This window comes from Pistacia vera, unplaced genomic scaffold, assembly GCF_008641045.1.
Source record: "Pistacia vera cultivar Batoury unplaced genomic scaffold, PisVer_v2 Contig34, whole genome shotgun sequence".
Lineage (NCBI taxonomy): Eukaryota > Viridiplantae > Streptophyta > Magnoliopsida > Sapindales > Anacardiaceae > Pistacia > Pistacia vera.
Window position 1 is genome coordinate 886,126 of NW_022196157.1, and position 11,622 is coordinate 897,747.

Below are 11,622 nucleotides of genomic sequence, written 5' to 3' on the forward strand. Positions count from 1 at the left end.
AAAAAATGTTTTACTTGTATTTGTGGAAGTGAGTTCCCTATTGTGGTTTTTCTTAGATGGATGCATGCCACTGTTATGTTGTTTCCCAAGTTCATGTCATTTTAAATTATCAAGAGTATCAATAAAATATTGTGATAATTTAGGCTTTTTAGTATAGAATTGAAAAATATTTTATAACGAATACTATTGGAGAGTATTATAAGCTTATGAAGTTTAGAATAACCATCGAAACAAAGAACCATATCTTTTTCTTGTAATTCTTATACAAAAATTTTATGGTAAGTAGCAAAAATCTCACTATTTGTAGTATAAAAATAATTTTTTGGAATTTTCTTTGAGAGGATAGAAGAATTTTAGAATTGATAATAGTAGAGGCAGCACCAATAACGAAGAAAGCTAGGATGAAAAAAAAAAAAAGATGGAATATTTAGTAGGATATATTTGAATTATTGCCAAAAGTATTAGACACCAAAAGGCTATGAATAGGTCTGGTTGGGCTGCTGTTGTATCTATTGGGAAGAATGGTAGTGTACACAACTAGAGGTGGGAATTTGGGCTTGGACCCAAAAAAAACCGCTCCCAATTTGGGATTGAACCCATTGAGTCGAGGCCTGGGACCGATTGGATCTCATTTTTGCCCACATCTATTAACAATTCATATTAAATAAACTAGTATAAGTGTTTTTTATAATAAAAATTTACAGACTAAAAATGTTAGTGTAAATTACGGGGAAGTTACGGAGCAATTGTGGGGAAGGCTTTTGTTTGATGACTGAAATAAATTTTTTCTCTACCAGATGTGAATGCCGACTCAGCACTCAATTATCACCAACTCAGTCACAAACACGAACAGGGCGTTCATCATTTGCACAAACCAAACTAAAAGTTCGTCCTTTCAATTCAATCTTCTGCAGATTTTCTGTACTTCAATTTTCACAAGTCCTTTTTTTTTTTTTTCACAAAAAAACATCATGTCTGTAATTGGGGAGGCAGTTCTTTCAGTCACCATTGAGATGCTGATAGAAAAGTTGGTTTCAGATGTGCTTCTGCGATTTGGATGCCAAGAGCCAATCCTTGCTGATCTCAAAAAGTGGGAAAAGATGTTGATGAAGATTCGTGCAGTGCTTGACGATGCAGATGAGAAGCAGATGACGAACAGGTTAGTGAAGATCTGGCTTGGTGAACTTCAAAACTTGGCTTATGATGTGGAAGACATACTGGATGAGTTTGCCACTGAAGGTTTGCGGAGGAAGTTGTTGCTCGAACCTCAAACTCAAGCCACCAAAAGTAAGGTACGAAAATTAATTTCTTCTCACTTCACCAGCTTGAATTCAAGATCTTTTAAGTTCAATTCCGAGATGGTGGCCCAAATAAAACAGATTAGTACCAGGTTGCAAAATATTGCAACAGAGAAAGACCAACTGGGTCTGGAAAAAAATTTAGGAGGAAGGTTTAACACAGTCAAACAAACACCGCCCACAACCTCTTTGGTGAATGAAGCCAAAGTTTATGGTAGGGAAGAAGATAAGGAGGCAATACTTAAAACATTGCTAAGAGATGATTTGAGTACAGATGATGGAGTCCCTGTTATTTCTATAGTAGGGATGGGAGGGATAGGCAAGACTACTCTTGCTCAGCTTATTTACAATGATGTCAAAGTGGAAAATCATTTTGATATCAATGCATGGGTTCATGTTTCTGACGATTTTGATATTACTAAGACGACAAAATCAATTCTAAGGTCTATTGCTCCTGGGAATAGCGATGATAATGACCTAAACATGTTTCAGATTGAATTGAAGCAGCAACTGTTGAAAAGGAAGTTTTTGCTGGTTTCGGATGACATTTGGAATGAGAACTATGGTGACTGGAATGCCCTATGCTCTCCTTTTGAAGTTGGCGCACTAGGAAGTAAGATTCTTGTTACGACTCGGAATCAAAGCGTTTCATCAATTATGAGTACTCTTCCAACTTACACGCTGAGAGAGTTGTCACATGATGATTGTTTGTGCATATTTACTCAACACTCGTTAGGGACAAGAGATTTTAGCATGCATCAACACTTGAAGGAAGTTGGTGAGAAGATAGTGAAAAAATGCAAGGGCTTGCCTTTGGCAGTAAAAACACTTGGTGGCCTTTTACGAGGTAAATATGATGTCAATAATTGGGAATATGTGTTAAACAGCAAAATATGGGATTTACCTGAAGGGACATGCAATGTTATACCAGCTCTTAGAATTAGTTATCATTATCTTCCTTCTCATTTGAAGCGTTGTTTTGCATATTGTTCCATATTTCCAAAGGGTTATGAGTTTCAAGAAAAGGAGATAACTTTATTATGGATGGCTGAGGGTTTTCTACAACATGAAATTACTGAGATGCAATTGGAAGATGTAGGCCACAAGGCTTTTTTCGAGCTTTTGTCGAGGTCATTTTTTCAGCAATCAAGCATAAACAGCTCACTTTTTTTTATGCATGACCTCATCAATGATCTTGCTCAATGGGCAGCTGGAAAAATATGCTTGAGGTTGGAGAATATAGGAGAGGGTGACAAGATAGAGAGAATTTCAGAAAATCTTCGCCATTTATCTTGCACAGCTAGCTCATCTTGCGCAGCTAGCTCATTTTATGGCTTTAAAAGTTTTGAGGCCTCCAGATATTTACGAACTTTCTTACCATTGATACCTCGAAGCTACATGGCCTTGAAAAGTTCCGTGGGTTGTAATGTTTGCTATATATTGTCAAAACTATCACGTTTAAGGGTTCTATCTTTGCGGAATCATTGCATCTCNTGTTGTAGATAATCATGCAAAATCTTACAGATATTGCATGATTAAGTGAATAAATCTATAATAGGATATTAGGATTGTAATCAATACATAATAGGAACAAATCTGTAAAATAGGAAGTTAGATTTTTTATTTCCTAGATTAGATTATTTATTTCCTAGATTAGTTCTTTATTTTCCTATATATTGATGTATAATTTGTCAATGCAATACATAAGAAAATTACAATCAGTTCTCTGTTTGTAACATGGTATCAAAATTTCCAACTTGGTTAGGCAATCCCTCATTCTCAAATCTGGTGCTTCTAAGATTTGAGAATTGTAACAAGTCTACTTCCTTGCCGGCAGTCGGGCAACTACCATTGCTTAAGGATCTTTTAATTAGTGGAATGGCTGCAGTTAAGAATATAGGTCCAGAATTTTATGGAAGCAGTTGCTCGTTGCCTTTTCCATCACTAAAGACTCTTTGTATCGAGGATATGGAAGAATGGAAACACTGGACTTCAAATGGAACCGATCAAGAGATGGAAGGATTTCCTCAACTGCGATATCTTTCTATTCTAAGGTGTTCAAAACTGCAGGGAAAATTACCAGCACATCTTCCGGCATTGGAAAGGCTTGTCATTCAAGAATGTAAGCAAATTTTGCTGTCAATTTCAACTCTTCCAAAGCTCCAAAATTTAGAAATTGATGGATGCAAAAAGGTGGTTTGGAAAAGTGGTATTGACCTCAGCTATCTGAAATCTTTGATTCTTTCTGATATAGAGCGCATGTTTTTAGCAGATCAGTTTACACAACAGATACCAGACTTAGAAGAAATGAAGATTGTTAATTGTGAAGAGGTGATCTCTTTCTGGCAGAGGGGAATCAGATTAAAGCAAGATCTTGGCTTCCTTCGTGTATTGGTGATTGAAAGCTGTCCCAATTTTACTTCTATGGAGGCAGATGAGGGTGACGGGCAACGGGAGCTATGGATTCCTAGTGGACTTCGATGTCTGAGGTTGAATGGTTGTGAATGCTTAGTGGAGCTACCCCGAGCACTGCAGAACCTTCGTTTTCTCAGAGAGATATCTGTCATGAACTGCCCAAAACTTGTTTCCTTTCCACCAGATGCTGGTCTTCCTTCCCATCTGAGGTTCATTAACATCAAGGGATGCGATGCGTTGGAATCATTACCTCAGGCATGGATTTGCAGCAGTAATATGTATCTTGAAAGTATGTTTATTGAAGAATGTGCTGCTTTCACACACATTTTTAAAGTCCAACTACCTCCAAATTTAAAGCGACTGATCATACGGTCTTGCAACAATTTAAGAACTGTGGTGGATGAGGGAGAAGTTTCAGTACCGAACACCTCTCTTCTTGAGGATCTTGTTATTTCTCAATGCCCAAATCTTGTTTCTTTGACATCGGGTGGCAATCTACCTAAGTCTCTTAAATACGTTAGTATCAATGAATGTTCAAAGCTCGAGTCAATGGCAGAAGGTTTGCATGACAACACCTCTTTTGAATGTATAGAAAAGATCTTGTACGGGGTTGTCCAAATCTTGTTTCCTTCCTAGGATGTTTGGATTCCCGAAAACTTACAGAACTTGTCCTAAACGACTGTGAGAAACTGGAGGCCCTGCCAAATGGCATGCATAATCTTATCTCTCTTCAGAAATTGGATTTAAGATCCTGTCCAGGCATAGTAACCTTCCCTGAAGGGGGCTTTCCCACCAAAATTACATCCCTTCAGATAAATAGTCTTAACATCTGTAAGGCATTGGTCGACTGGGGATTGCACAGATTCACCTCCCTTAGACAACTCAATATTACAGGAGGGTGTGAGGATGTGGTGTCATTTCCACAGGAAGAGATAGGAATGTTACTTCCTACCTCTCTAAATCACCTGTCTATTGCCCATTTTCCGAAACTGAAATGTCTATCATCTTTTCTTCTAAGCTTGACTTCCTTGGGACAATTATATCTACGTAATTGTCCTAATCTCAAATCTTTTCCAGAGAATGGCCTGCCTGCTTCACTTTCCGAACTATATATCTATAGATGTCCACTTCTGAAGAAAAGGTGCACAAAGGATAAAGGAAAATATTGGCCCATCATAGCTGGAATACCTCACGTTGTCTTATGAAGAGTGAATGTAATTTCATCAACCTGCACTCAAGTTAAGTTAACATGCAACTAACATTTGTATCTGCTGGAATCTCCATTGATTCTTATTCAATTTTGCTGTTCTAGAATTAAACAATCAGCTTTTGGTTCTGTCCCAGCTCTGCTTGACTTCNTTTACCTGGTTTTGTGAACAAAGATGAGATTTTGGTTTTCGTAACCGTTTCAGAAGAAGAAGAACAACGACGAAGCAAGGTTTTGGAGGCCATTTGAGCAGCGCTGTTTGTGGATTATCTAGGTTCAACTTCAAACTGGCTTAGTCTTTTGTGGGTTTTACATTTAAATAATACAATCTCACCGGAAATGGGAGTGGGATAAATTGTATTTATCTGAAACCTGTAGGGTTCACTTGTAATTATCCAGACACCGAGGGCATGTTAAACGAAGCAAAATTATTGACCCTTCAGTCTTTCAACCCCTCTCTCATTGTCTCTTCAATGTAATTGAGTTGACACGGATCCATCTTTCCTCTTGATCTTATTTTAAAACCATATTTTCTGTATTATATTACAACTTTGCCCATCTTCTTCTACTTCAGAGGTTGAGTAAGGGTATGGGTATTCTTCGGGCACTTGACATGCCCCAATTCTTTGCAGTTAAAGCATTTCAAAGGTTTCCAAGGGCTTTTATAGATAGAATGGACCAAACTTCCTAGAGACTTTCACCCTTGTCGAAAATTGTTTAGAGACTTAATAACCTCAAAAATTCAATAACCAAATTTTAATGAAAGTATTTCAGGATAGGAATCTATTGGATTAAAGTGCAATAATTTGGTGAAACTGCATGTGAATCGCTGTCGAAATCTATGTCCTCGTGGACTGGACGCTATTAGAGACGGGTGCAGATGACTCTTAGTCTTATACATGAATCACATTTTCCAGAATGGGAATCTATTGGATTAAACTACAATAATTTGATGAAATTGCTTGTGAATCGTTGTCGAAATCTATGTCCTTGTAGACTTGACGCTATTAGAGATGAATGCAGACAACTCTTGGTCTTATACATGAATCATATCTAGCAGGATGAGAATCTATTGGATTAAACTACAATAATTTGGTGAAACTACTTGTGAATCGCTGTTGAAATCTATGTCCTCGTGGATTGGACGCTATTACATATGGGTGCAGGCAAGCTCTTGGTCTTATACATGAATTAGAATCCTCAAATATTTATGGGTCCATTTGTTTTATTATTTTGGATAGAATTTTGGGAATAATATTGGGTAGTTGAATAGGGGAGTATTACGAGGTAAAATTTAAAAATTTATAAAAAAAAACCCCATAGGTTTGCTAATTTAACTAAATATCCCAATATATAAATTTTTTGTAAAATGACAAAAACACCTCCACCCACCCACAGTGCCAGATTCCGGCCACCACCGCCGAAATCTAGCCAAAAAATGACGTTACGACGCAGACCGGTCAGATCTGGCGGGTAGGGTGTCGATATGGCCTTTTCTGGCTAGATCCACCACGGATCTGGTCGGAAAAGACCAGATTTACTGTTAGAAAAGTCCAGATCTGGCCGTTAGCGACAACCAAAGATATGGTCGTCGTTGTCGATCAACGATGGCCAAGATTTAGCCGTCAGCTCGGTGAATTACGGGTCAGCTCTGGTCGTTTGTAGGTCGTTGTGAAAGATTCCGGCTATCACCGACGATGGTTGTCGGCATTTGGCAAGTATAGGTGGGTGGGGGGTGTTTTTGTTAATTTTAAAATTTTTTTTTCTAGGGGTATTTATGAAATTAATAAACTTAAAGGGTCTAAAAGTAATTGAAAAAATATTAATATTTCTCAAATAATAAAACAAACAATATTTTGGGAATAGGAATGAGAATATGAGTAGAAATAATATGCCAAACGGAGCCATATTTTCATTAGAGTTGTTTAAATGTTATGGCCCAGGTAAAATCAAATACAAAAATAAAGATAAAATAGGGTTATTTCGGGGGAATCCAATACCTCTGTTAAAATTGAACAAGGTGGTGAATTTTCCAACAACAGGTGTGGGTTTCTATAGGGGATTGGGATGTTGGGTTTCTTCTTGGGGAGGGATTGTTTTTCCTTCATATATTTTCTAATTTTTGAGTTTTATTGTATAATGTCAAAAGACCAATATAACCAATCATTTTAATGTCTAGGCGTTAGATAACGGTGCTGAGGGGAGGTGGCTGAGAGTTTCATGATAGTTATTAAATCCTGGCAGGAAAGATTTCTCTATTTCTCAAAGATTTATGCTTTTCTGATAGTTGACTGGTTCTCTTCTTATATCTAAATTATATATTTATAATAAATACAAATAAACCTATAAATAACTCTTAAATATTATTTTTGTTTACATTTATCCATTATTAGAATGAGTTTTAATTTATAAAGATAAAGAGAATAAAGCATCCAATTTTAAAATTTCACAAAAGAACCAAGATATCTTCCTTCCTTGTTCTGTCCCAGTCATATAGAGTATATAGATTAACAGATTCAAGGGTAAAAGAGTAAATACCCTAAATTTTTAGAATCACTAAGAGTTGATACATTTACAACCCCTAAAACTTGTAAAACTACTTATAAGTTTATCCCAAAAACTCTGGAAACTACCAACAAACCTCAAAAAGAAGGGACTTGACTAAATTTGACCAAACACAATATGAAATACCGTAACTATATTTGAACTTGACTAATTTACCATAAAATTTATTAACAACTCATTTTTAAATAAATAATGTAAAATAACTAATAAAGTTAAAAAAAAAAAAAAAAAAAACTTATCACACAAATCCTTAACCTAAAACACAAGTACTAAATAAAAGAGGAATAAAAAAACTTTAAAATTTTTTAAAAAATTAAGAATACTTAAAAGAAATACTACAAAAACCTATATAAAAAAAAAAAAAAAAGCTAAAATCTAAAATATTTGCCAAGTTCAATTTTTTTTTTTTTCAGATTATTATTATTTTTTCAACTTTTACAAACATAATTTTTTTCAATTTTTAGATAATTTTATTTCTAATTATTATCATATATTTCTTATTCTTTTCATTTATTCAAAAAAAAATCTCATTTTTTGTTTTTTTTTTAGATTTTTTTTATTTGTTTAATGGTTGGATTACCCCCTTTATAAACCAGTAGGCATGAGCGTGCCTAGTCGGTATGAGACTCCAATACTCCTCCCTCACGGTCAAGCCCATATGTTGGGTCATGCCTATTATTGGAGGTAGTTGTCGGCTCTAACTTCTCACCCGCTGGTTAAGCACTCAGCTCAACTGAACCTGGGTTCTGATACCATGATAGAATTTGAGGTGGGTCTGACTCCTCACCCAATAAGGCCTTGTTGAATAGGAGGATTATCCCCTCTTATAAACTAGTAGGCTTGAGCGTGCTTAGTCGGTGTGAGACTCCAACAAGATTCTTTTCTATTTTCTTACTAAAAGTTGTAATATTCATGGGTTTTGGAGGTAAGAGAGATAAAGTGATAGTAAAGGGGATGGGTTGCAATTAATGGGCAAAGCAGGTGAGGGCATTAAGGACATTTACCTTTTCTGTGGTTAAAAGTAACAAAAAGATACCAACAACAAGAGGTTGAGTCATTATCAGTACCACAGGGAGGTTAAGAGTAATTACAAGTATCACATAGGGTTTTTTGGATTCGACCCAACCTCAAGATAAAAGGTAATTGACATATTTGTAATTAAAGTTAACACAATAGGCTTTTGCTTACTCTAATTCAGTCTAAATGGGGAGAGGAATACGTGTTAGAAGGAGAGTGATCCGATTGATCTTGCGACTTCACAAACAATGGTCCATAGCAATCCTCATCCTAACATTATCTTGTTACTGTTTTTAGGCAGGGATAACATGGTGATGAAAGCATGGATGAAAGCTTTTCTTTTATTTTTTATTAGATATTATAATAATTTGTAATGCTATTTATTTAATTTGAAATTTATTTTCTTTATTATAATTTTTAGTGAAATAATATAATTTTAATGCACTTTATTTGCATTTTGGTGTAATATGATTATGAAGTTTTGTATGCATTCCACTATTTATGTGTTGTTAGTAATCTTTTAAGCATCCTTAATATGTGTTTATATATATATAGTTTAGAATCCTAATACAAAATTACTTATAAGAGTTTAATTATATTATATTTTATTGCTTAAATAGTTAAGAAAGGAATGTTTTAATTGATTGCTCGTGTTGCACATAGTCAACTAAATGAAAGAATAAGAAATCGGACCAATGGCTCACTTTCATTACTATCCTTAACATTTGTACACAAGGAGAGCAATAACATAAAATACAGCTAAATCTATTGATTCCAAAAAAAAAAAAAAATGTGAATGAATTTAACATTACATGAATATCTGACCTTGCAAACTATTATTTGACAATGCTAGGTGATTTAATAAGATGCAACCCGTGGCCAATTCCTTAGGTATTCCTCCGGTCAACAAATTGTTAGACATATCCAAATACCATAACGACTTCATGTCACCAAATGAAGAGGGAATACTACCAGTCAACAAATTGTTAGACAAATCCAAAACCTCCAATGACTTCATGTCATGACCAAATGAAGATGGAATACTACTTTCAAAAGCATTTCTAGAAATGTTGAAAGAATGTAACACCGGTAGATATGCTCCAGTTTCCATTAGAATGTGAACAAATTTAATAAATATACTAGCTATGTGCACTATTTATTTTTATGTTGTTTTCCTTTTTAATAGAGTTATATATATATATTTAAAAAATTTTAAAAGTTTTGCCTAGCATTTTACTCGTAAGTACATATGAGTTTTACTGTAAAGATTTTATATCCCTATGGGCTATTGATTCAAGAAATCTCTACATAACTATTGTGGAATTAAATAAATTTAAGAAGATAATGAAATTGAAAATATTATTAAATCATGTAAACTTTTTGATATAGAATAATTGTTTATTTGAGACTTTCATTTTTCAGTTTGCTTTTTAATATTGAAAAAGATAAGAGTCAAAAATCCACAAATAGGCTCCGTTTGTTTGGTTATTCCTATCCATATTCTCAATCATATTCCCAAAATACTTGGCTTCGTTTGGTTGCATTTTGGGAATACTACTTTTAGTATTCCCAAAAAAGTTAAACAGTAAAATACTCAAAAACTCTGATTTTTGGGAATACTACTCTCAATATTATTCAACTTTTTTTAAACCCCTTAAATTTATTAATTTAATTAAATACCCCTAAATATTTTTTTTTAAAATTGCAAAAACACCCCAGTAATTCACATTTACCAGATTCCGGCCACCACTACCAGAAAATGGCTGGAATTTGGTAGGATGGCGCACTACCGGCTGAATCTGGCCGGTAGTGCGTCGATCTAGCCTTTTTCGGCCAGATCCACGGTGGATCTGGCTGGAAAAGGCCAAATCTAAGGCTAAAGATATGGCCGTAACAGTTGGTAACGACGGCCAACAAACGGTTGTCGTTGACCATCAATAACGATCGTTTGTTAGCCGTCGTTGACGAGCAAATACGGCCAGATCTGGTCGTTGATGACGGTGGTGGCTGGGTGTCCGTATTTGAGGGTGGATTGGGGGTGTTTTTGTTAACTTTTAATGTTTTATTATAGGGGGTGTTTTGTAAATAAACAAACATAGGGGGTATTTTATCAATTTGTAAATCCTACATCGTAATACTCGCCCAATTCAACTTTTTTCAAAAAACTTTTCCCAAAAACACAAAATTGTGAACCAAACGGAGCCCTTGTTTGTTTAATTATTTGAGAAATACCATTCTATTTTTTAATTACTTTTAAACCCTTTAAGTTTATTAATTTAATTAAACACCCTCTAGAAAAAAAAGTTTAAAAATTAACAAAAATACCCCCACCCACCCATAGTTACCAGATTCCGGCAACCACTGTTAGTGGTTGCCGGAACCTGTCACAACGGCGTAGAAATAACCGAAAATGGCCGGTAATTCACCGATCTGGCCTTTTCCGGTCATATCCACATTGGATCTAGCCGTCAGCGACGGCCATGCCAAATCTGGCATTTTGTGGCCGTCGAAGGCCAGATGTGGTCGTAGATCTGACCTTTTCCGACCAGATCAGTGGTGGATCTGGTCGGAAAAGGCCATATCGACGCACGACCGGCCAGATCCGACCGGTCTACGTTGTAACGCCATTTTTCGGCCAAATTCCGGCGGTGATGGCCGGAATCTGGCACTGTGGGTGGGTGTGGGTGCTTTTGTCATTTTACAAAATTTTTATATATTGGGGTGTTTAGTTAAATTAGCAAACCTAAGGGGTTTTTTGGTGAATTTTTAAATTTTATCTCGTAATGCTCACCCTATTCAACTATCCAATATTATTCCCAAAATCCTATCCAAAATAACAAAACAAACGGACCCTTTTAATGTTTCATCCATTAATTTTTTAGATTAATACTTATGATTTCATCACAATAGTTCACAAATTATTGTTGAGAGCAGTTTCATCAATCTCCAAAAGTTTTAAATGCTTGAAACTAGGCAAATCTTCGAACAATATTAAATTTCACATACGCTAAATAGGATGTAAACTCGATGTTCTTATCTCAACTGCCAACCAGGATACTAATCTTCAGGATTTCGTGCTTCTAGCTAATTTAATATAGACTATCTTTTTCTATGATTATT

At 35.4% G+C, this 11,622-nt stretch overlaps 2 protein-coding genes across 2 annotated transcripts; both read left to right on the forward strand.

Moving 5' to 3' along the window:
• The first annotated feature begins 971 nt into the window (after positions 1 to 971).
• Positions 972 to 2,804, forward strand: LOC116138268 (putative disease resistance RPP13-like protein 1). Its single transcript, XM_031423975.1, has one exon. It carries the CDS (start codon positions 972 to 974, stop codon positions 2,802 to 2,804), a length of 1,833 nt encoding a protein of 610 aa, XP_031279835.1.
• Positions 2,805 to 3,049: 245 nt separating this feature from the next.
• LOC116138297 (putative disease resistance RPP13-like protein 1) lies at positions 3,050 to 4,946 on the forward strand. The gene is made up of 2 exons (XM_031424012.1): positions 3,050 to 3,420; positions 3,571 to 4,946. The coding sequence occupies exons 1-2, from the start codon at positions 3,177 to 3,179 to the stop codon at positions 4,347 to 4,349; spliced, it is 1,023 nt and encodes a 340-aa protein (XP_031279872.1). The 5' UTR covers positions 3,050 to 3,176; the 3' UTR covers positions 4,350 to 4,946.
• The last annotated feature ends 6,676 nt before the right edge of the window (positions 4,947 to 11,622 follow it).

What these genes read in the sequence shown, in the direction of transcription:
- LOC116138297 (XM_031424012.1), top strand. Translation starts at nt 3,177, where the DNA reads ATGGCTGCAGTTAAGAATATAGGTCCAGAATTTTATGGAAGCAGTTGC. An exon ending in AAGGCTTGTCATTCAAGAAT is followed by an intron (nt 3,421 to 3,570) that starts GTAAGCAAATTT and finishes TGTTTTTAGCAG; the next exon opens with ATCAGTTTACACAACAGATA.